Source organism: Megalops cyprinoides, chromosome 19, assembly GCF_013368585.1.
Source record: "Megalops cyprinoides isolate fMegCyp1 chromosome 19, fMegCyp1.pri, whole genome shotgun sequence".
Taxonomy (NCBI): Eukaryota; Metazoa; Chordata; class Actinopteri; order Elopiformes; family Megalopidae; genus Megalops; species Megalops cyprinoides.
In genome coordinates, this window is record NC_050601.1 from 23,210,730 (window position 1) to 23,236,205 (window position 25,476).

The window sequence follows — 25,476 nt, forward strand, 5'->3', positions numbered from 1 at the left end:
CAGATCTTTTTCCATTGTTTTAACAGGATACCGATATGTCAGCAAAACAGCCGCAAAGACTCTGGAGGAGTTTGAGTATGACGGCCCGTCGATGAAGACCGAAGTGCCGGGTCCTCGGTCCAAAGTAAGGGACGAAGTCCAGGCAGCGTGAGGGTTCCTGGCCCTCACACTCACAGAAAGGGAGGTTGCTATGGTGGGAAGGTGTCCTCTGAAGACGAGCTGCATGGAACCGGGCAACCAGTTCAAAAATGCAGCAGCCGAGCATGGGTTAAAGATCTCCGGCCATAGATCAGGCGATAAATTATTACTAGCATATACGGGATCTGATATTACCAGATGGGAACGCAATTTTGTTGAAAACAATCACTGACGTGGTGTTTTTTCAGAAGAGTTTTAACCAGTGGTAGCCTGTTTAGGCGACGTACTGGCACGAGAGCAATGTTCTTATCCAATCCGCAACTAGTTTCAACTTTCTGTGAGGCGGTGCCAGGAAGTATTTGCGGGCATTGTATCAGTTGATTACTGCACAATAGGCTAGCGTGCATTCAAATAGATGGAGCATGGAAGCGAAACTTGTGAAGGTTGGCGCAGACACAAGCAAAGTAGAACAGGGGATGAAAAATAAATGGCAATAGGCTTGGTTAGATGAAAACGGTAACGACGGACAAACATTCGGCGTATGTTGTCACAAATTAAACGAGCCTGGGAGTTGCTTTGCACCGTGTGTTCAAAAAAAAATTAGGCAATGTATAGTGCACATGCCGTCAAAACAGATATTTTCACAGACACGTTGACAAGTCCACAAAGAAAGATTTTTCAATGTATTTGTCCGCTTCTTCATATATATATATATGAAATCTGTTCCATATGAAATATTTGCAGAAAAATATGTGAAGGTGCATGTAATCTGTCACTTTTTTTGACACATTAAAAATGAGTGTATGGTTTGGGTTTGATATTTCGCTTTATATTTATATGTATTACTCTATCTCTATGGAATGAAGAGTCTTTTAAATTGTTTTGCCTTTTTCTTTTCTGGGAATGCAGTTGCTCAGAAAAAATAAAATTAATGGGCAGTTCCTCCCTGGCCTTGCAGTCTTTTATGAAGGAAGAGGATCCCTTGGGATTGTAATAGAAACAAGAAAACCTTGACTCACTGCAATACCAATATAATTACTCAGGCTTGTAGAGGTGCTGTAAGAAGGAGAATTATTTCAAGCCATTTTTCAGACGGTGTAATTACCTCCTCTTCTCTTTTTCATCCATTGCAGGAACTGATGAAGCAGCTGGGAGAGATTCAGGTGAGAGATGGTGGATTTTTGGGGAGGGGGACGTCCATGAAAAGACTCTTGATGTTACACAGAATAACAAATTCTAAACGCAAGACTATTGTGAATATTATCAATGGAAAATTCACATTTTGGATACAAGAAACGTGATTTTTTTTTTTCTTGAAATATTTTTAAGGGGCCAAAAAAAATCCAAGCTCAATAATTTTGTTACTTACTCTGCCTTCTAAAATATGAGATAAAATGTAAAAAAAAAAACAAAAAAACTAAATCTGTGGAATAGTTTAGAAATACACACCTGCACATACACTGCATCTATTTATCAGTTAATGTCACGTGTGATGAAATGTGTTTGTTGGAGGGTAGGCCATTAAATGTTGACTTCCAGTCTCTCCTGTTGACGTGATCTGAAGCTCTGTGTCTCGGCCAATGTCCACATAATTACTTTCTTATCGCTGTGAGACCCTGTGTGTTCTATTGCAAGACTCTCTGCTTCAGCAGCTCGGACGCAAACAGGGAAAAAATAACACTTTGTTACTACTGCTGACAGCTGTCATGTGGATGAAGCCGTCCCACAGGAGCTTCGGTCTAAATTCTGCATGTGCGTTTCATCAGTAGCTCTGAGTGACAGAGTAAACCACTCGTTACCATTTTTTATTCTATCATATGTTTGCTCCGGGCTACTTTTTTTCAGTCACTGAACCCACTAAAAAATGTCCAAACAATGGGCAGCAGCAGCTGTTGTGTAGTTTTAAATGTAAATGTTATTTGGTTCAAGACTGTGCATACTGCAGTAGGCCTTGACTATGGTGTTGGCACCATCACCTCCTGCTCCTCTCCGTTAAGGCAGAAGTACAGAACCACATGTACAGTTAGCTGTCGATTTCGATAACTGTAGTCAGTTTTGCGCGCCTCCTCGAGGCTTTCTTAGGCGCTGGAGCGAACGCCCAATCAGAAAATCTTCTCGGAGAGACCACAGTGCCCCTCCTTTTCAGACAGCGCCTCAGGACCCCAGAAGCCACTCCAACACTCAATACAGTAGCCGCTTTGTTTTAGAAGGGGACTCTTATTGGATCTGACAATTGCAGCAGCAGAGTTGAGTTGGTGGCGGGGATGGGGACAGAGAGAGGATATTAATTTCCAAATAATATTTCAGCACGTCTCCTCACTCGTGGTGACAGACCAGATTGTGTTATGTAAGAGCTTCTCCATCAGGATCTTGCAGTTCATGGTGGTTTGCTTTGATGGAGTGGTGCTCCTGCCAGAAGTATATGTCCCTGGCAGTGTATACAAACATACACCCAGGGAAAGCAACCAAGCACTCAGTCTACCATCTAAACCCATCTCATAAAACACATATTTAAACACATGTAATGAAGAATATTTAAAAATTATAATCAAATACAATTGACTACAATTGACTTTTCTTCAGTTATACTTAAGACATTTGTTTCGTAATGTGTTTTGAAAGGGCACTGTTGACCAGAGGAAGGATAAGACTGCTGAATCAAATGAGCAGTTGCCAGTTTCCGTGACCCCATCTCCCCCTGGAGCATCCCCTATCCCTGTGTTCTTTTTCATGAGGGTTCTCAAATATAATTAATGTAAAATGTTCGTTTTTAAAAGTGCACTTAAGGGGCCATGACATTGTTAGTAGTCTGAATTATCATTGAACTTGCATATCTGGTAAGTTTTCTGGACAAAGTCACAACATCAACATCAAAACATCAGTTTTTGAAAAGAAATCCCAACTTAGTTGGACATGCGGGGCATGCCCAAGAGTCAAGGCCTGAGAAACGTTGGTGCGTCCAAACAAACACTTTGCCTGAGTTTTTATTTTGTGCAGAACAGACCTAGGAACCACTCAAAGGAAGGACACTAAGTCTGAAGCCAAGTTTTTGTTGTCTCTGTGGTCCTTGTTCTGTCCCCCCCAGAATGTTGGCGCGGTGCACTTCTTCTGCAACTATGAGGAGAGCCGTGGGAATTATCTGGTCGACGTGGACGGCAACCGCATGCTGGACGTGTACACCCAGATCTCCTCCATCCCCATAGGTAAGGGACGCACCCGCTGCCGACAGTGGCAGTCACAGTGCTTATGCACCACAGTTCTGTTACAGTTACAGTCCCATGCAGTCACAGTCTGAATCCACCCCAGCTGAAGAGTAATGCGTGCTTTGTGAGCAGAAAGATCTCTCTATAAAAGGACAACGTGTTTCTTCAGTGTTTTTTTTTTTAGCAGAGTTTTATCTTTTATTCTGCGCTGAACGGGATTATTTCACAAACCGAAGCACAGCAAAAGAGCTGCCAGCCCTGACCAAGCCATTAAAACGCCATTAAAAGACCAGCTGAGGTCCATTTTAACAGCGAAACAGAAGGAAGTCTTTTGAATAGTCAAAAAGGATGGCAGATTAAGATTTACTTTTTTATTTTTAGGCAATTCGCTTGACAGAGGCAGTACAAAATACACGTTAGTCAGCGTTTCACTATGCGCAAAAATGTAAATGTACCAGGGTTAGCTAATTTGCACCTGAATCCCTGGGGGTGTTAAAACACATAATACATTGATACATTTTCAAATCAGTCCATTATTATAATAATACATCAGACAGAGAGAGTGCTTTTTTGTGTGAAATGTGGAGGAATATAGTCAACTGACAAAAAATGGCAGCTTAAAAATGTGTGTGTCGAATTTATTATGTTATTAGTGCTGTACCAGTCAGAGTCTATAAGACTTTGATGCCTGCCTGTCTTGTTTACGCTTATTTACAGTAAAGGGTAGCTGTAAGAATGTTTTAGCCCTATAGGTTGAGGTTGATTTACAGATGTTTATGGATTGTGGATTGGCTAAGGTTGAAGGCAGTGAACCAATCGGATAAGTTTAAGGTTAGCAAATCCTCTCAGAGCTCACGCAATATAACAGCCAAAACAAGACAAGACCCAGATCAGGAAGGTGTGTGCTTCATTTTAATGGCTGTGTTTTTGAAAATAGGGTCAGCGCAGGGACATCTGAGCTGGGTTGGGTTTAGAGAGGGGTGGTCTTACCATTTAAAGCACCGCCTTCCTCAGTTACTACATTTCCAAAACACCATGCTATAATGTCAGCACTGAGCTCAGTGTTTCAAAACTGTGACTGAGTTGCGATATCCGGTTTCCAGGTTATTTAAAAACTCATCACAACATGAAGTACAGCGTGTGGTTAAACAGCTTGTTCTTCCAGCCGCAGCAAACATACTTTAGAAAGTTGTTTATTTCTATGAACAAACCACTCACGGACCCTTTTGAAATAGCGAACCTTCATGTGTGGGAAATGGCAATTCAGCAAACATTTAAAAGGAAGCGTTAAACATTGTCGATTCAAAATTTCACATGAAGTGTGAGAGTAGAATTCCACAACACAGTCAAAATTTCGGTAAATGGTATGGTACATAAAAGCATAACTTTTAACAATGTAACTGATTAACAGTTTCCAATGTGTCATAACAGTAAAAATGGAATCCCAAACTAAGGAATAGCCTACAGATTTTATTGTACTGTGTGTCCAATATCTACATTGTGTATTCAAGTATGTTGATTATAGCTACTTCCGTAAGATTTGGGTATTCGTTTTACAAATATTACAATGCATGTAAATGGTTTACACTAAGGGGAGCACCCTCTTTTGACTAATAAAACTCATGCTAGCCAGCCAATGAGCTTGGTTTCAGAACACATGACTGACTGGCAGAAGGAGACTGGCTGACCACCCTAAACGGACGATGTGCTCTTCATATCTGCGGGGTCATGTAGTGGTGCTGGGTGTTGAAGCACACCGTGCTCTGGAAAGTGACACTTTCTGCTGCATGGAAATGTCACTGCAGGTGCCAGAGAGAAGTGGAGATCTCTGTGATGCTGCGCTCTGATCAACAGCTTGTAGGAGCTGCCATTGAACCAGCGGAGAGTTTACACAGGGCATATACTGTTAAGATCCTGTGTTTGGGCAGGTCCCGGTAAAGCGCTGTCCTGTTTCAGTGCTGAATGGCACATTTTGAAAACGGTCAGAAGCGCTACTCCGGCTGCCAGGGACCATATGAAAACACATTCTAAAAAGAGCCAAAGAGCAGCTGCCTAAGGGGATTGCGAAGCAACGGCTGCCTTCATTGGAAAAAAAAGCAACAACAGAAAAACACAGCCCTTACATGGAAAGAGATTAGCAGCACTGCTACTCTTAAGATGCTTTGAGTAACTGTCCACCATATCAACACAATACAAGCAAAACTAACTAATGTCGCTAGACATTAAAGTCACTGTATGAGTGATGTTGTTCATTTTTTTAAGAACTCAAAGTATTCAAAGCCTTGGATTTATATATTATTTATGCCAAGGTTCAGAGTGCCAAGTGTTAAAAGCTACAAGTAACACACACAAGTGAAAATGTTTTGCTGCACACAGACTTGGTCTGCATGACAGAACTGATTTGGGTTGTGCTGAATCAAGGGATTGACTGCACCATCCTGACCTGCCAAAATCAGAGCAATGGCTTTCATGTGTGTTGTACAAATGTACAAATTTCAAATACAATACAAATTTCCGCAGACTTAAGTGACTTTATAATACTCTGCTATTGACTGTTGCGTGAAGAAACGATAGGGTTTAGTTTTGTCTCTTTCAGTGAAGGAAGTTTTTCAAAGCAACACATTTAATTTTGCAAAAAAAAAAACGGTGGACTTCATATGTCTAATGGGACTGTGAAAACTTTTCTATGTTTATAGAAACTTATCAGTAATCTGTCTTGTGGCTTATTTTCAGGGAGAAACTTTTAAATAACCTTTTAATGCAAAAGGTAGTGCATGTAAAGAAAGATACAGCCGAAAGAGAGATTCAGATTTATCTTTTGACTAAATTTTCCTTGCTCAGCTTTTTAATCTTAGCAAGGCACAATATGTGCAGATCCTGACCTTAGTTTACGAAGCATGTTTGGAAGTTAAGGGGGCATGTCCCAGAATAGTGTATTTAGTCCTGAACTGGAAATACCTGTGGCCTCTGAATAGGAGAGTGGCTCAGGCGGGAACCTCAAACTAGATGTGTGAAACCTGTCCTGGAGCAGCAAGAGGTCCCAGGCAACTGACTATCCTTTACTTTGTTTAATCTTAATAACAAAAGAAAGCATAGGGGGACAAGAACAAGTGCATTTGTGGCTGCACACGAACCCAAGGAGCAATCCAGAGAGGCCTCTCATTTTCCGGTGTCGCCGGTTGCCCTGGGCAACTTGAAAATATCCGCGTGACCTCGAAATTAGAAATGAGTGGAGTGGCTGTGCCTGATCAGACACCCTCATTAATAACATGCTCGTTAGTCACACTGAGCGCACCTCAGTTCGTTAGGGATGCATCTAGCCAGGAAGCCGCACTGAAGGAGCAATTGAAGTGAGTCAGATACAGTGCAGACAATGCATAATCAGTTAGAGGTTCCATTTCGATTAGAATTGTACAGCTGGAGAGTGTTACAAGTAAAGGTAAATCTGTAATGTTGTGTCAGAATGCGAGAGGAATGAGGGCAGGCCAGTTCATTGGGAAGGTCACGCCTGCTCTGCGGTTATCAGATGACTCGCATGGCGGCAACATGAGGTCGACCACAAGGTGTTTTTGAAACGTTGTCGCGGAAGCGGGCGAAGGCCTGCGCGTCCCGAAATCATGTCCTGATTGAGCCGGAGTGACAGCTTTGCCCCCCACCCCACCCCACCCCTCCCCCGCACCCCGCGAGGCAGTCTGTGAGAGGAACTGCTCTGTTCCTGCTCCCTCTGTTAAGCTCAGAGGGCGTGCGCCATGACCGGGTGTGACCTTTTGCCTCAAGACGTTCTGCGAAATGTTCCGTCAAGTTGTGCCTCAGTCAGACTCGCAGCCAGAGCAAGAAAGCAGACCAGCTTCCAAACCCAAAACCACACCTGTTAACAACAACAAGGCTGGTGATGACTCGGTGCCACACTACCATAAGTCAGAGCTGACATTTGTTTGTTGTGTCTGAACTGGTTTTGTCAGTCAGTGGATGGGCTTGTCCCTCTTATTGCAGATACCCCTTTTTCCCTGCCTGCTGCACACGCTTTCCTGCAGAGCGTCTTTGGCACAGAGAGCTTCCCACACTGCACTGTGTCTGTCAGTAGTAGCTGTGTGCAACACCACACCATGGGGGTCCTCCTGATTGCCGAGCCACTGTCCTCTGCCCTGCTGTGACAGACTGTGTGTGTGTGTGTGTGTGTGTGTGTGTATGTGTATGTGTGTGTGTGTCTGTCTGTGTGTTGGTGGAGTGGAGTAGTGGTCAGGGCAAGAGAAAATTCGCAGGAATTTAGTGTCTGTAGCGTGGTACTGACCGCAGCATAGTTCATCCCTAAACACTGCACCAGCTGTATACCATATGGTACTGACCACAGCATCGCTGTAATGTGCATTGGGCAGCTAAGTACTAGTGTTACGTCCCATTTCTGCTGCTAACAAAAAGGGTGATATTACAGTATAGTCGATGAAATACAAACACCATTTTGAACCAGTTTTGAATCTCTTCTCCATCCGTTTTTGTTAAAGAGCTTTGTCAGTTTTGTATTGGTGGATTATGATGGTCTTTGAGGAAGTTGATATGTTTGCACTCTATCTTGAGAACAGATTCATCAATTTTTTCCCCAGATCATCCATTTTGTGTCAAGACCACATATGGTACAGACAAAAATTTGAAATTTGAAGGTTGAAGTTCTTTTGTCATTAAGGTCAATGAGGCAGAATCTGCAGGTGGCGTTTTATATGGTGGCTTGTTTGGCAATCATTTATCTGAGTCTCCATTTTCTTAAGCCTCTGACCTTGGTCTGCATTTCTTAATGGTCTTCTTGGTCTTCATTTACTGCAAACTTGTAAATCCTCATGTCTTCAGTGTTTTACTGTTTTGGTCCATGGTGATATTTTTAAAGGTTTTGAATTGTTGGTAAACATCTCTATATACAAGTGACCGCAGACCACAGTGTCCTTTTTCACTAATGTTGTTCAATCTTATTTATTATTTCACAGTGCAGTGTGTTGTGTTACCCAACTGCTTCAGGCACCTGGAATCCAGCATTTGGAACATTATTTTGACAACTCAATAATGCCAATTACAAATTTACACCAATTATTTGGGCCCCTATGAACTATTTATTTCTTGATGAAGTGCTGTTCACAGTCTATTACCTATTGTGGAATTAATGTCTGTATTTTTACCTTTGTCAAATTTATAGACATGCTTTTGTATCAAGTGTATTCCACATGGTATGTGAAATTTTGTCAGTCTCATTGAGGTGAAGTGTGTAATCTGAGGTCAGTTGTCATACTCTGTCACGTCTCTCTGTCCTTTCAGGCAGGAGTTATTTGCTTTCTTTGACCTTAATGTGTTAATGTCTTATCAGGGGTTGCTGGTCAGCATCTGGGCATCGTGACGTTATAGCATGACTGTGAATTGTCTCTATCTGTTGTACGAGTTGCACACTCGTACTAGCGTACTTTGAAACCATTCACAGGGAATTGGCATGTTGAAATCTCTGCAAGAAGCACAAATGCTGACTGCGATTTGTCAGGATGAACGTGCAGTTTTTGAAGGAGCAGCCATATTAATGTTCAAGTAGCGGAAATGGCAGAATATTACATGTACAAAAGCACTGCAAAATTCTTATGGGTACTTGGCAGCAATCTCTTGACTGTCATTTCAAGCACTGCTATGAATAATTGAAGGTTGACCTCAGTTTGCAAGTCCCTCTGTTGCCCCCTACTGGTCATAATTAGGATTGTTGGTATTTTTTTAAATGAAAGCCTTTTCCATTGAACATGTGACAAGATAAGCTCAAAACCTACACTCCATTCATGTCCCGTATGTAATCCCATGATGCAATTCACGAGGATATGGGCACTTCTCTTTTTAAGAGTGAGGCTGTTAACTATCATCTCTGATTATGAAATTCCCTTGATATGTTATCTGAATGACCTGAAATAGTGCATGCTCAGTTGTGGAGAGAGATAAGAACTGCACACCGCTGGTCTCAATCTCATCTGTCAGAAGATAAAAAAAACTACTCGTACATTTGCGGTTATCAACACAATGGGCTTCTGAAAGGCATCTGACCCATATGAGTGAGTGAAATGTTATATAGCAGTGGTCATAAAAGTGTGTGCCAGTGCTTTCTTGTTGTAATGTCTGCTTATTGTTTGAATGTGAGATGTTCTGCCAACCTGCTCCTTTGTGCGAGTAGAAATGTGCGGGTATTCTGGCCTCATTTCCTTGCGCTTGATCACAGTGATGTGATGTGGAGGCTATATTCACTCAGGCTTCCTTCAAGGAGCAGAAATAGACATACCTCAGCATCTGTGTGTCCAGGAAAGCTTTCTTACCTCTTTCCCAGCATTCATTTCTGCCCTTCTTTTTCTTTAGGCTACAACCATCCGGCGCTCATGAAAGTTATGGCAAACCCGAACAATTTGGTAAGTGGTTGAACAGGGAGGTTAGTGTGTTCATTTCTGGAGAGAGCATGTAAGCATATGTAATGTGTTCCCAGGTGCCTGGAAAGGTGGGTGGCAGAAATTATTTTCCAGTTGCTTTGGAAGAATTATTTTCTGTCCTTTCATTTCCCTTTCACTGACAAGAACTTCAATTTGTCCCATTTAAAGGACCCCAGCAAGAACAATCATGAAAAAAGCCTTACAGATCATTTCACATGTGCATCTGATTGGACCTTGGAAAAAAATTTTATCTGGGGGGAAAAAAGAAAAAAAATGATTATTTTATAAATGCAATCCAGGGAAGGTATTCAGTTGGCCATAGTACTTGGAATGCAAAGCAACCACAAAGTATTCACCCAGGAGATGTCTAGTCCAACCAAAGTCTTTCCCTGGGGTTTCATTCCCTAAAGTAGGCATCCTGGGCCTTTGAAGTGTATCTCTGCAGGGTAAATCCCAAAGGACACGGTCCATTTCGCAGCCATTTCGCGGCTCCTCACTGCATCTCTTCGTTCTCTTCGTTCTCATCCTTCCAGAGTGCATTTGTGAACCGGCCAGCTCTCGGGATCCTGCCACCAGAGAACTTTCCAGACAAGCTGGTGGAGAGCCTCCTTTCAGTAGGTGTAGCGTCCATGTCGCTCATATCCACACGTATTCACAGCAGAGTGACTAGATGCTAGCAATAGCTGCATCAGTAGCTAGTTACATGGAATGCAGGTAAGGAATGCAGTCTAGCTATCCCAAAAGGAAAAAACTGCTTTATCATGGAAGAGCTGGAAAGTATGCCAGACATGACATCATACACCAGCAAATAATTAGGTAATGTCTCTCAGAGCCTACTTTAGCTCTAATGTGGGCTTCATACTGTCTGGGGTCAAACCGGCCTCACACTGCTGGCATAGAGACAAGCGGCAACATCAGGGTGTCCTTCACCCAAAGTTTATGGCGAAGGGCTACCATAGCCACTGACATATTCGGGTCAAGAAGCATCGCCCGGTGTAGGAAAGCATTTCTGCGTTGTGCTGAGTAATCCCACTTGGCCGCTGGTGTACGCCTAGGCGGGGTTGTGTAATCTCGCCGTCTCATGCTTAGTGTGCCAGCTACAGGACAAACTGAAAGCAGAGGGCTTTAACATCACTCTACAGCTGCTCTAACAGCTTATGCAGATTCCTTAAATGCTTCCTTAAATGTTTCTGTTCAGCAGAATCTCTAATCCGGGACAATTTATATGTTTGCATATTATGAAATTGCACACCTAGTTACTTGAGCATTTCAGTCTGTGCAGGGTGAAGTACCTGGGATCCAAGCCCACAACCTGCTGATTACAAACCCAGCATGTGGCTGAGCAGACCTCTCATGCCACTCATGTACTGATGGTAGTCATTATACACCTGCGTGTTTGCAGTAGTAGGGGAATTCAGTGTAGAGCTCAGAGGGAGATCAGAGGATGCATATGTAATAAAGAGCCCCCCCCCCTCTCCTTCCAGGTAGCCCCCAGTGGAATGCGCCGGGTTCAGACAATGGCCTGTGGCTCCTGCTCCAATGAGAACGCCTACAAAGCCATGTTCATCTGGTACAGGGTGAGTGATAAAGGCGTGTACAGGCTGAGTACCTGTTAGGGAATTTGCATAGAGAAAAACAAGATCATAATGTCTGAATGCACCGTGGCTCATTCTCTTCAAAGTCCACTCTGCGAAAAGTGTCTGAGCACGCCAGATCCTTTAAAAGCCTGGTGTATAAAAGCATGGTCTTGCTGAACACTTTCAATGAGTTTTATTATTCATTCAGATCTTGTGACTGAGGCACATTATCAGAATGAGCAAGGCCCCTGGGTTTACTCTGCATTAAGGTACACCTGTTGTCATTTTCATCCACAGAACAAAGAAAGGGGTCACAACACGCCATCCCAGGAGGAGATCAACTCCTGTATGGTAAACCAGGTATGTGTACCTTTGTAGTAGTGTATGGTGGGAAATGTGGTCCATGTGTGGGGGTTATAGAGTGCTTTTAACTATATGTGGACTTCATTTCCCATGAGCACCTGCATGATTGATATGTCTAAATTTCCATGGTGTTCTTGTTAAGCATGCTGTATTAAATGAAGGTGGATTTTTGAATATAATTCTGTTTGTTGCTCTTCCAGATGCCTGGCTGCCCTGACCTCAGCATCTTGTCCTTCATGGGCGGGTTCCATGGCAGAACTATGGGTGCGACGCACTGATTACTAACTACCACATAAATCTGGCCTTTTTGTGTGGATTACTTTAGCATACTATAGTGTTTTTTCACCAGAAGGCTACACCCCCTTTGCTTTTATGAAATAAACAGTCTTTTTTTCTTTTCTTCCCCACCACACTCCATTGCTCTGTGGGAAGATTATACTAGTGTCCCACTTTTGTTCTCAGGTTGCCTGGCGACGACACACTCTAAGGCCATCCACAAGCTGGACGTCCCATCCTTCGACTGGCCCATTGCCCCCTTCCCCAAGCTACGCTACCCGCTGGAGGAGTTTGTGAGGGAGAACGCCCAGGAAGAAGCCCGCTGCCTGGAGGAGGTCAGGCCTCTCACCCGCCCGCACCCCCTGCTCCCTCTCCCCTCACTCCAGCGTATTATATATCATCATATATCATATTATTAATGTGCATTATCCTGGGTAACTTCTACAGCTCACATCATTACAGAACTGTACTCCTTTGATGCTAATATTATAACATGTGGTACTGCTTTGTAAGGGAACACATTCCTGCTATTTTGGGAAGCAGACACGTTCCTCCAGGTTAACTCGCATGGCCAGCAACATGCGTAACATTTTGTACACATACCAGTTTCTACAGCTGAGTATTTACGGAAGCAGTTCAGATTAACCTACCAAACCTGATGTTGAAAGAGACAATGGCAGCGCCACACTCAGGATCTGAAGCAGCAACCTTCTCTTTGCAAGGCCAGTCCCTCAAACACTCTCTGCCAACTTGCTGCCCATTATACCAGGTGAAGAGCGCCCTCTGGCGGTGACTGTGGACCCCTGAGGCCAGATGCTTGGGGGCGGTCGCGCTGACCGAGGCTTGCCTTTCAGGTGGAGGACCTCATCGTCAAGTGGCGGCAGAAGGGCAAACCCGTGGCCGGGATCGTGATCGAGCCCATCCAGGCCGAGGGAGGGGACAACCACGCCTCCGTCAACTTCTTCCGCAGCCTGAGGAACATCGCCCGCAAGGTGTGAGGGGCGTATTTGAAAGGACAAGCTCTCATCCTGAGAGCTGTATCACACGCCTGACATGGTTAGATGAATGTGGTAGAGGTTTGTGTGTGTCAGTGTTTTTGAAAGAGGTACACACCCAAGTAAGCTAGTTGCATAACTAAGCAACATTCCAAAACGCTAGCAGCAAACAGCATTCTCTGAACATCGGATAAGCTGTTGGTAATTATAGGAGCTTCACAGGAGTGTTCTCGTGGTGCTCATCCTTTGTGTTTAGTGGTCAGGATTATGGCGAGTACTTCAAGCACCCAAGGCTGTTTTTCAAAAACTGCAGGTATATCCAATTATCATTATTATTTCAGTTTTCTTTAAAAAAAAACGTGAGCGTCTGAAAACCACAGGGAGGGTGTTTAGCGTGTATCAAGCCCTCACGCTTTGTAAATCAGTCTGGATTATTTTAGCATCTGCTAAATGCCAAAAAATGAAAATTTGAATGTAAGTACACTATAAGTCAGTGACCTTCACAAGACTGATTTCTGAATGCTTGGTATGTCCAACCAGATTTTTTCCCTGGTTTTATTTTATGAGAGAACTGTACAAATCCTATTTCTGAGATACCTCCGAATTCAGACCGGTTCCAGTTAAGTGTGGTTCATTGAAGAGAGTAAATAGTGATAACAATGTACAAGTACACCAGGTACCGCAGGGCAAAAACCAAGTGGTACACAGTGTCTTTATACCTCACAGGATGCACTATAATAGTCCCCCACTGTTCAGGACCAAAGAGCTTGATAAACCTGCTCACTCTCACCACAAGAACAGTGACTTTAAAGCTAATGCATGGACTAAATGGTTGCCATAGACTGAAACGTCCGCAGGCATGTAAATGAGCCTGGCGATACACCAGGGTCCATTGTCTGTAAACGGGTTCAACAGGAGACTGTAAGGCCGATATTCCTTACAGAACCATGCCAGGCACGTCGGAATCACACTGGCAGTTCCATTCTCAGTATCAGAGGGCTCAGTGTACAAGGGCATGACCGTACTAATGCTCATTTACTGCGATGAGCATGGAGCTTTTGGACTGATCAAACTTAAGACTTTTGCTCTGGGTGTTTGAAAGGAGGTGCTGATGGTGCTTTAAGTCAATTTTTGAAGTCCGGATGACGCAGCAGATCCAGTTTCTTTTATGTTCTGCTGTGTAAACTGCTGCATGTTGTGGAAGTGGCTGCTTAAGCACTCTTACCCATGCCAGTCGGTAGCAGGATGCAAAATCAGACTGCTTAGGTGTGTAACTGTAATAAATGACAGATTACGCTCAGTCCCCTGGAATTGTTGCTCCATCGTAATTCAGAATGTGCTGCTTGTCTTGTTTCAGTCCTGTTGTCATCAGTGAAACCCATTTACGTGCACGTAAATAATGTCACAGTCCTGAACATATGCAGCTGTCAGGAGCTTTTGTTTCTTCTTAGATTCACACAGGATGTGTGGCACCTCTTAATGTTCATTTCAGTCCCACCAACATCACTTACGCCTGTTAAAATACAGTGGTTGAGTGCATATTCTGGTTAAGTGTCAGAGCATCACAACGGCTCCTTGAATGAGGGGATTTGCAGTGTATCTCGGTGCTGTCGGTGTCTCTCATCGCCACCTCCCCCTTCTCATCTCCACAGCACGGCTGCGCATTCCATGTGGACGAGGTGCAGACCGGGGGTGGGGGCACAGGCAAGTTCTGGGCCCACGAGCACTGGGGCATGGAGGACCCCGCCGACGTCGTCTCCTTCAGCAAGAAGCTCCTGACGGGCGGCTACTTCCACAAGGACGAGCTGACGGCCGACAAGGTGACCACCCCTAGGAGTCCGAACCCGGAGAAAATGTCCACTTGGACATGGGCCATGGACCTGATATGTGCTTGCGACGGCCCAATGGACATTTCCCCCATGGGGCGTTCCACTAATGCTCAGCGACTTTTTCCACAGATATTGAAATGAATTTCAGTGTCTGCTATAGATGCCAGTTATACATTGTCAGTTGACAGTCAACATTTAAAAACACAGCTATTTTAATCATCAAATAATGCTTTTTCTCCTATGTAGGTAACGGTGATCTGGTTTTCAGTTTAAATTTTACCTCCGAAAGGGGGAGGCAGCCAGCCAGCTCAGTGATTCAGACACTGTGGCCGTATCTTGGGTCCTCTCTGGCCCGTAGGAGAGTAGAACATTCTTCTCATGTATCATAAGCAGTAGCTTTTGTAGTCTTTATAGATGACTTTTTTTATGGCTGCAACAGCAAAATTGATGATGGCCAACACTGCCCCCTGCTGTACAACTGGGGCAGTGCATCTGTGGGTTTTTTCTCATTTGTTGGATTTTGTAAAACATGGAAATGGACTTTTTCATTTAATTTGAACTTTATTGAAAGACAGAATGGGCTGTGGTAATAATGTGTTGCAGCAACTGCAGTATCAGGATTCAGAATAAAGGAAAAGCCGAAGACAGTGCAGCTCAGATAGGGCCGTTGAAATGTATTGATTTATCAGTACAAATCAGTAATGCAATTTTCTTCCTTTAAATTGAATTTCTGCTCAAGTGAATTTCTGAAACATTTATTCGGGGGCCAAAATGCATTCCAGCATATCATTATGTCATTATGCATGTAGCAAATGTAGCATTCATACATATAAATATTTTAAACTGACCAAGTCAATTGTAGCTTTTAACTACAACTACAGAATGAAGTCTTTGTGAGGGAGTGGAGACCCCATGTGTGTAACTGAGTAGAGTATAGTCATGCTTGTTGCGATATGCTTTGTAATTGGGATAGATAATATTAGCTGTCATGAGGACCGAGCTGATACCCGGCTCAGCGTTCAAGATCATGCAGCAGATTGTAGTATGGATCTTTGTGTCCCCCACAGCCATACAGAATCTTCAACACGTGGATGGGAGACCCTTCCAAAAACCTGTTCCTGGCCGAGGTGCTGAACGTGATTAAGAGGGAGAACCTGCTGGAGGAGGTGACGCGTTCTGGGAAGGCTCTGCTCCACGGCCTGTACGACCTCCAGGTACCAACACTCTGCCGTCTGGGCCATCTGTAACTGGGTGTGAGTGTGTCCAGGCAGCTCTTTTACCAGGTGTGCGTGCGTAACCGTGCATATCTGTATCCAGGCATGTTTGAAAATGAGCTGTCTATGAGCGGGTATGTCTAACTAGGCATGTATGTATCCAAGGGTGTCTATAACTGGGTATATCTGTATCTGTGAATGTCTGTAACTGGGTATGTCTGTATCCAGTCGTGTCTGGTTTTTGGTGTGTCTGTATCCAGTCGTGTCTATAACTGGGCAGGTTTTTTCCAGGTGTGTCTATAACGGGGCATGTCTGTGTCCAGGTGTGTCTATAACAGGGCGTGTCTGTGTCCAGGTGTGTCTATAACGGGGCATGTCTGTGTCCAGGTGTGTCTATAATGGGGCGTGTCTGTGTCCAGGTGTGTCTATAACAGGGTGTGTCTGTTTCCAGGTGTGTCTATAACAGGGCGTGTCTGTGTCCAGGTGTGTCTATAACAGGGCGTGTCTGTGTCCAGGTGTGTCTATAATGGGGCGTGTCTGTGTCCAGGTGTTTCTATAATGGGGCGTGTCTGTGTCCAGTCGTGTCTATAACTGGGCAGGTTTTTTCCAGGTGTGTCTATAATGGGGCGTGTCTGTGTCCAGGTGTGTCTATAACGGGGCGTGTCTGTGTCCAGGTGTGTCTATAACGGGGCGTGTCTGTTTCCAGGTGTGTCTATAACAGGGCGTGTCTGTTTCCAGGTGTGTCTATAACAGGGCGTGTCTGTTTCCAGGTGTGTCTATAACAGGGCGTGTCTGTGTCCAGGTGTGTCTATAACAGGGCGTGTCTGTTTCCAGGTGTGTCTATAACAGGGCGTGTCTGTTTCCAGGTGTGTCTATAACAGGGCGTGTCTTGTGTCCAGTCATGTCTGTAACCCGGCCGTCTCTCCTCCAGGCTCAGTACCCTCACATCCTGAGCGCAGCCAGAGGCCAGGGCACGTTCTGCGCCGTCGACGTCTGCGACGATGCCACGCGCAACGCCCTCATCGCCAAGGCCAGGGACAAGGGTAAGAGCACGGTTAAGCCACGGTTCTAAGGGCTGACCGCTAAATGACCGTGCCCGTGGGTGAATGCAGTGATGTGAACAGGACTACAGCACCAAAAACAGCTGATGCTTACAGTTCACGTGAATGATGTAAGGAAATGGCCACTATGCATGAATCAGAGAGTACTTAGAATGACTGAAAAAGCATAAACCTGGGGAATGTGCTGGTTGCTCTTTGAATGTTGGCACAGATTTCAAGGGTATTTGGGTGAGAGTGAAAGGGCACAGGTAACCAAAGCTCGTTTCTGTCGCCCCACAGGGGTGATCCTTGGAGGCTGCGGGGAGCGCTCCATCCGGTTCCGTCCTGCGCTGGTCTTCAAGGAGTACCACGTGCACCTCTTCCTCAACATCTTCAATGACATCCTGGCCAGGTACAAATAGAGGGAGTGGCTGCAAGCCAGGCGCCACCCACCACCAAGCACAAGGGTCCAATCCGCAGAGAGATTCATCCCGACGTAATCGCAAACGAGCCAATCACACCTTTTCCTCCCCTCCTCCCTCCCTCTCTCTTTCCTCGGGGGCAGGGTCACGACGCTCAGAGAACAGAAAATGTGATTTTAAGAAATCCCAGGTAACGAGCCATCATGACAGTGAGAGTCGTGACAAGTACCGTGCTAGACCCCCAAGGACAGAAGCACAATAATGCCTTTTTGTTTTGTTTCTTTGTTTTTTTTTTGTTTTTTTTGTGGTTTCATTTTATTTTTGTAATTGTACATGAAGCGTACTGCGTTTCATAAATGATCACTCCTAATTTGACATGAGAAGACAATGGAATTGGTTTTCACTACCTAAAGGATGTTTTTGTTGGGTTTTTTGGCACAGAACAGCACTGTCAAATATGGCACATGGTTGCAAAGACAAGGCAATGCACTCAAAGGAAAAGCATGTACCAGGGGGCATTTTCGAAGCGTGAAGCTGAAGTACCAGTGTGGCATGGGGGGTCTTGCTGGGCACGGGGTGGCTCGCAGTCACATCCCAGGATCACATGGTTTCTGACGAGGGCTTTGCATCTGTCACACTTGCGTCCAACCCAGCCACCTCTGTAATGACCATGATCAGTCCAGGTTTGACTTGGGAACGGAGGAGAGGGTCAGACAGAAGCCGCCAACATCGCAAAGGACTCCGGAGCGGTCTGCATCCTGTCCGCCTACCGCCCAATCAACTGCTCCGCTACTGCGAATCCTGCCTCTAGCTCCCTCCAGTCCCCAGTGTTACCGCTTCAGAGCTGCGCAAAGCATCTCGCTGCTGTGAATTTTGTAATGGATTTGTCATTGGTACGGCAGTTCGGAATCTGTAGGCGTTTTAGACTGAGAGATGCTGACACGCAACGGTAAACAATGTTGATGCATAGCTGTCAATGAAACTAACTTCAGTAAGCTATTAACAATTAAAAACATTCATGTTTCCCAGTTCTGCTTCAGAGCATAGGCTCTCAGCAAAAACAAACAGGCACTTGCACAAATATATGTTGTAAATTGTCAAATTCAGGAAAATCTTAATGTAATTAACCAATGAAAACTTTCCCCTGGTCAGGGACAAGATACAGTTCAATCTATTTTTAAAGAGAGCTTGTAGATTTTGACACTTAACAGGAACGTCTAACAGATACTCACTTCTCCCCTCCTGCTCCTGGCAAGAAAGGAAAATTTCTGAAAACAAATTTTGCCTGGATCGAGTGCCACCATTATAGACAATAAGGAAAGAGGCTTCACAACACTTGTTCCCTTTGGTGATAAATTGAGACATTGAAATTGCAGTTTAAATATTACATAGCCTAACTGTCTAGAGTTCCCTCCCCATATAGCTCTTTGACTATCAGCTGTTAAACTGATATGACTGTTATACTGGCAACATGTGCTTAAATCTCTAGGTTTGTACATGGATTTTGGGTCTGTGGTGTTCCTACAGTGTTTCAGCACAAGGTAATTATGATCCTTTCATTGACATTTTGAGGGCATTTTGAGAGCACAGCTAGTTCAGAAGAAAGCACTAGATACGCTACTTAAAACCTGACTTCGCAATCCTGGCATTGTCATTATTTTGCTATGTTTTGCTGCAACGCAACTTGGGTTAGAGCCGCTGTCAGCACTGCGCACAGGTGAATACTGCCCAGGTGACACACACCAGTCTGACAGTCTTAAACATATGTGAGTCACTTGTTTAGAAACTCAGCAAAAAGTGATGGTGTTTGGGGCGAATCTTGAGTCTTAAAGTACTGGTTGTGAAGCTATTTTTTGTTGTTTCTTTTTGTGGTTTTTTTTTTTTTTTATCTTTATTCTTAAGCTTTGACATAAAGGTCTCAATCCAACTGCCAAAATGTTGTACACCAGTGTGTATTTCCCTCCACCCCCCTCTAAAATTCAGATGTGCAAGACGTGAATGGACTACAGCAGAGAATGGCGCCCCCTACTGTCACCAGGGCAGAGTTTACTGCACTCACAATCAAGCCAGGGGACAATATTCCTATAATCTCTCATTTAAAAACAGTATATACACGTGTACAAATATATATTTGCATCTGTTTACATCATTTTAATTCAGGTTGCAGTTAAGGTGCCAGATGTATTCATGGACCTGTGGAATCCATATAACATGCAAGTATTATTGAGTGACATACATTAAGGCATTTTCTCCATGGTGCAGCCAAATCCATTTTAAACATGCAAGATAGGTAAATTGTTTTGAATGCCTCTTAAGTGTTTTAAGTGTTGTGGACAACGTTCACTTAAGCCTCTCTCTCAGATCTAGGGCGATAGAATTTGACTATGTCCTCGAAAAAAGGAAAAAAAAAAAAAAAAACGTGGTAAGAATGTGCAAGTCAGTGCCGTATAGAGAATTGTGTTTTTATCCACAGCCTCGTTAACAAGTAAAGACATGAAGAAAAAAAAAACTGTTTTGTTAACACTGTTCTGTGAAGTAAGGATTGCCAATTATTGATGTAATTAATTCAAGTTGGTCTAACTGTTGTTGTCTAAAGAAAAATCTATGTGTATTTAAATAAACCTTCAACATTTTGATTAATCCAAGTGAGGCTTTGTGTGATTTAGTTTCAGGGAAAGCTGTGGGTGACCATTTTTCAACAGGGGGAACAGAGCTGCTAATTTACCTTACGTTTAGTTTACTAATCAGAAAATCTGTAAATCAGTGGCTGTTTAAACACATTGGCATCATTTATTCCCAGCATAGGCAAAGGTGTGAAACTGGAAAATGTATCTTATGGTGCAAATGAGACAAACACTGATATTAAAGATGTCTGTATTTTCACTATTCCATTTTATTTAACACTTAATTCCAGGTACAGAATAAATTCTGATAGCAGGCAGGCACATAGCAGTGTGAACTGTGTTTGATACCTGATCAGTGAAAATCATTCAAAATGAAACTACACTTGTATAAATCTAACACAATGTACAACAGAAGGTTAGAACAGCATTAAGGCTTGGAGTATATCTGTCCTGCGACATGTCAGCTCACCTGCAAAGACTACATCCAATGTGGGAATGTGGGATGACAGATGAGGATGGTTTTTCCAATATAAATAATATAATATAAATTGTAATATAATGTAATATAAATTGTCTGACAGCAAAGAGTCTTTGAGCAATATGCAATTTCTCAACCCTCATTAAGAAATATGGGAAAATAGGAAATCTAAAATCAGGAATAAGGTGCAAAACTGTGACTTTCAGACAATGGAATTTCCAAAGAGTATACTGTATGTTGAATATTGTACAGTAAATTTCCCATTATATGCAACCTGACAGTGGTCAAATTTACATATATAATGGTAATAATTGGAATGTTTTCTAAGCTGTGCAGTACAGTCTCTTGGCATAGGTTTAATATTCCTCAGAATTTTGAGAGTATATTTTAATATATTACTTATAAGAGAAGACAAATCTGAGGTCTGGATCAAAGTAGTGAATGATAAAAACAGTAACAGTAATAATGGTAAAACCCAATCATGCCAATGCTCCATTATAATAAGATGCAGGCATGAAGCAAATGAACCTATGATGTCTAGGATGTGGAATATAAGGTAAAGGAGTTGAGCTAGTAAGAATTTGCTTTTTCTGCCACAGACATGGAACAACAAATATGAGATTAATAATAAAAAAAAAGTTAAACATTTTCTTAAGGTATTTTTTTCCTCAGTGTAGAGATGCTTTCTTCCATTCAAATATCAACACAACCACCCCAAGACAAAATTACGCTATGCTTATGTGACTTTTTTTCAGTGCCAAGATGTGTTTTATTCCAACAAAATATCAATGCAATCAAACCCCCCTCAAAAAAAAAGAAAAAAAGGGGAAAAATTAGCATGGCTGTCTTCGCACTCCTCTGACTGACCAATCATCCCTCCCGTCCAGTAGAGCACCGTTTTTCTGAAGGCGTGCCGGCAGTTCGGGGCGAGGCGTGTGGGCTCAGCCAGTCTCCTCTACGAGCTGATCACGTTCCCGGACCACGTTTCGTGCTTGGTGCCCGGCGCCAGGTGGGTGATGGTCACCTCCACCGCCTGGATCTTCTCGTGCTTCGGCGGGATGGAGCAGACTTTGTAGCTGACCTCATCGCCCTCCATGGGGACGTACTCCCCCTCGACGCTGCAAGAAAAGAGGGGGAACACGTCCTTTTAGGGGTGACATTCAGCATTCATTGCATTGTGGCTTGTGAATACAACTGTGAAGTCTAACAGTGCGAATGACAGTGTCTTACTTACGTAATCTAAAAAATTCTTTTCAAGGGTAAAAGCAGGTCTTAGACCTCTACAGCAGCCCCTGCATATTACTGAAAGCACAGCTCTTTGTGTTGCAGGTTCTTCGAAGCGCAGCCGCACTACTCTTTTCAGAGGTAACTGGAAATGCGACAAAAGACATTTGCCTGTTGCCTTCGCAGTGCGGTCTGGGTGCATTGAGCGCCCGTTTACAGGGAACGGCAGCCCGATGACAGGCACCTGAGTCACCGGTCTGAAGGGGCTTTTTGTCCTCGCATGATTCACTAGAAATCTCTTGCCATCTACCAGCAAAATGGGGGCTAAAAAATCCCAGACAAGACAACAGACAACACGTATCTTTAGTGTAACAAAATCAAGCAAGAATCAGGGTTTCTGTTTTTTTCCTTTTTACGTACTTCAACGTAGTTATCACCTAACTTCCAAAAATGTATAAGCTATGGAAAAAGATGTCTGTTATTTAAATACTGTTGTCTAGGGTAGAGTCTTCTATGTGACAAGCTCTGTGGTTTGCTTCCCCTCTGGGGGATATCCACCTGCCAGAGCAGGAGATCCGAGCCTCCTGTATCACATTTTTTTTTTTACTATCGTTTCTGAGCATCTTTATTGGTATCGATCAGATACCTCTCTGCCTCCCCTAACCTACACGGTCTGGCTGTAGGGCTGTGGGCGTCAGCTCACCTCATCTCACATTCCAGCAATGGAAAAGCCGACTAATGACACCCGCTTGCCAATGTTACTCTGCTGAATAACTGCCTTCAGTGGGCCAATATCGGTGACACCCCTGCTGGTCCACCATTGGCAAGCTGCCGTGTTGGCAAGTCGCTTTGCTGTCAATATAGTGATATTATGGTCTGGTGTTTAATAGTTGCCCAGTGACAGTCCTTCAGGTGTCATGTAGCACTGGAGCAAAACATCTGAGAATTTACTCAATAAACCAGGTCTGTCTGCATTACGTCTGTCTAAAATGGCCCAGGTGGCTTACATTTCCTCATGCAGTGAACAGCACTGACTGCGCTTTGACGTCCGCCACAAACGCTTTCCGGTGCCTTGTTTTACCCACAACACACAGCAAACTTGGCTCATGTGGTCAGACTCCTGCATTAAGCCTTGCCTGGCTCAAACGTAAGTCTAACCTTAATGTTAAATTCGGGTGTCAGGCTCACGTTACGGAAGAAACTCCAGCTTGTAAAGCACGCTGGAGGGGGAAACGTGTCTCAGCAGAAGGCTGTGCCACAATGCCCACACGCTGAAGAACAGGTAGACCTCTTGTGTCCGTTTTTCTCACCGCCGCTTTCTTTCACGCCCACTACAAAGCCGCGCTTTTGTGATAAGGGATGTGTGGGGGCTGGCTTTTCAAGTGAGCCCTGCCTCTGGAGAATGTCCTGCCTTTGGTCGGGTAAAAGACGTCGGAGTGTGATGTCATTGGGGGGGTGGGGGGGGGGAGGGGGTAGAGGTTATCAATGCTTTTCCATTGCACCCTCCGCACTGTCGTCATCATGACAAGGACAGGAGCCATCCGCTGGCTGAAAGCACTTTCTCTCTCTCTCTCTCTCTCTCTCTGTCTCTTTCTCTCGCTCTGTCTCTCTCATCTCCGATCTCCAATCTCGTCTTATCTCTCTCGGTTTGGGGGAGGAGAGGAAGCTGCCCCCGTGAGTGACTCAGAGCACAGGACCCCTTCCCATACATCTCTGCCTCATCGATGAGGTGGCCGTAGGTTTAAAAAATACAAATAAAATTAAAAAAAAAAAAAAAAAAAAAAAACCCACGTCAGCAGCCACTTCAACCACTTCAAGCACCTAGCAACCGGGACATGAGCCAGAGTGGAGAGTCAAAGGTAAATGAACGCCCACTGCACTCTTCACTGCAGGGATGAGATACCACTTTATTAAGATACGGTACCTTTTGGCTGTGATCAAAGAGGCGCTGCATCCCACCGTTACTCAACGTTGCTCGATCGATTCCAATTCAGCCTTGGAATTAGGAAGTGATGCCTCAAATGAGCAGGAAGTGGTGTCTGCCAAGTCAGACTTATTGATACAATTACAACAAAAAAGTAGAAAAAAACCAGCAACACTCATTTTCCAACATTCATTGATTATTATATTCAGGCCAACAGTTTGTTGCTGAGGTTACAGGACTGGCACCCAGAGGGTTGAGAGTTCTAACTGCCGCTGTACTGCTGTGCAGGGTACTTAATAGTAACTGCTTCGGTAAATATCCAGCTGTACAAATGAACAGGAAATTTATATATAAATTATGATGTGTATGTTGTCCTGGGTGGCTGTGCCTGTTAAGCAAACAGACACAAACAGTAATGATAGTCGTGCAACACGGTGAAAAGCTTTGATTGCATTTTTTTATCTCATAATGTCTCTATAATATTCCATCATGCACTCTGTTCAGACCAGGCTCTGTTCAGACCAAGGCGGTGGTGCTCTGCAGTGTCATTCTAGGCCACTGAAGCAGGAGCTCCTCACTTGCTCACAGATGGAACTGGCAGAAAATCCTAACACCCTCCTTACAATGGGACAGATAAGGGATATAAAAGTCACTGGAATCCAGTTAACAACCGTTTTGTGATTATTATGTTCATAGGACAAAATTCAGTCAGTATTCACAAGCCAAAACTCAGTAGAAAAAAATTACTAGGATGTTGACATTATTTTTATTATTTAGTTAGAACTCAATCTAGTTTCAAGCAATCGTAGTATAATTTTAAGACACTGGCTTATACTGTGCATTCAGCTGTTGTGACAAGACTCGCGAATAAATATAACTGTGTGAAAACAAGTGCCAAAGTACATTTCATTAATAAAAACTTGTTAGGAAAAATGTTAATTTGCCCCAGAACACAATCAAACTTCCTCTGCACTATTTTAATGCTTCTGTGGCTTCGCAGTGAAGAATATAGCAAATGTAACAAAATGATTTCTCAGCCTCTGCTCGAAAAGAACACAGACTCATTTAACTAAGATTTGACAAGCACACACCAACATGAACCCTAACCAAAGTATATGGATAAAAAGACCAATATTACAAGATGAAGAGTGTATTCAGAAATCAAATTAACTACCTTGAAGGATGGGAATCAATTCGCAATTATGTTTTTTTTTTCCTCCTTCCTACTACCCTTTTCAATACAGCACATTCCTATAAAACAGCTGGGTTTTCTGTTGCTTGTAAGTCTTTGGCAGAAACCCAAGTGGCTGATGGGAAATGGAGTTCATGCATCTCCACAGCCTCTTCCTTACTTACTCTGAGATGTGCACGAAGATGTCGCTGCCGCCCTCAGACGGCGTGATGAAGCCGTGCCCTTTGGAGCGTGAGAAGCACTTGCAGACCCCGGTGAAGACGGGGCCCTCTGACGCACGCGCTGTGCTGCAGAGAAGAAACGGGGAGATTTTTGGTTCCCGCGTCAGTCTGACGGAGATATTTCACTCCTTTAATTTCTGCACAGATATTACATTCACTTAGATGCCGCATAGCATAGTGGGGCTATGCTACAATATGAACTGGGTAGGTCATTGACAGGACTTTCCAGGCACAAATAAAAAAAAGCCTTATGAGTGCCCTTAACTTGGTATGTCTAACCAAACACTTTCCTTGGGTTTTATTTCCAGCTGTAGATACACAT

General features: G+C 43.8%; 2 protein-coding genes across 5 annotated transcripts in view; one reads left to right on the plus strand and one right to left on the minus strand.

Annotated features, from left to right (window-relative positions):
* Positions 1 to 19,427, plus strand: part of LOC118795152 (4-aminobutyrate aminotransferase, mitochondrial-like) — a 33,685-nt gene extending 14,258 nt beyond the window's left edge. For all 4 annotated transcript variants that reach the window (XM_036553529.1, XM_036553531.1, XM_036553530.1 and 1 more), the window contains exons 3-16: positions 27 to 124; positions 1,272 to 1,301; positions 3,224 to 3,341; positions 9,708 to 9,757; positions 10,309 to 10,389; positions 11,260 to 11,352; positions 11,650 to 11,712; positions 11,916 to 11,979; positions 12,178 to 12,326; positions 12,846 to 12,983; positions 14,639 to 14,806; positions 15,883 to 16,029; positions 16,961 to 17,072; positions 17,370 to 19,427. In XM_036553529.1, coding sequence (XP_036409422.1) covers positions 27 to 124; positions 1,272 to 1,301; positions 3,224 to 3,341; positions 9,708 to 9,757; positions 10,309 to 10,389; positions 11,260 to 11,352; positions 11,650 to 11,712; positions 11,916 to 11,979; positions 12,178 to 12,326; positions 12,846 to 12,983; positions 14,639 to 14,806; positions 15,883 to 16,029; positions 16,961 to 17,072; positions 17,370 to 17,491 — 1,433 coding nt within the window. In that variant the 3' untranslated portion in view covers positions 17,492 to 19,427. The remainder of the gene's footprint in view (positions 1 to 26; positions 125 to 1,271; positions 1,302 to 3,223; positions 3,342 to 9,707; positions 9,758 to 10,308; positions 10,390 to 11,259; positions 11,353 to 11,649; positions 11,713 to 11,915; positions 11,980 to 12,177; positions 12,327 to 12,845; positions 12,984 to 14,638; positions 14,807 to 15,882; positions 16,030 to 16,960; positions 17,073 to 17,369) is intronic.
* The window catches only part of carhsp1 (calcium regulated heat stable protein 1), a 31,505-nt gene continuing 25,392 nt past the window's right edge, over positions 19,364 to 25,476 (minus strand). Inside the window, exons 3-4 of the mRNA XM_036553536.1 lie at positions 25,098 to 25,220; positions 19,364 to 21,711 (exon numbers count right to left, since the gene is read on the minus strand). Coding sequence (XP_036409429.1) covers positions 21,549 to 21,711; positions 25,098 to 25,220 — 286 coding nt within the window. The 3' untranslated portion in view covers positions 19,364 to 21,548. The remainder of the gene's footprint in view (positions 21,712 to 25,097; positions 25,221 to 25,476) is intronic.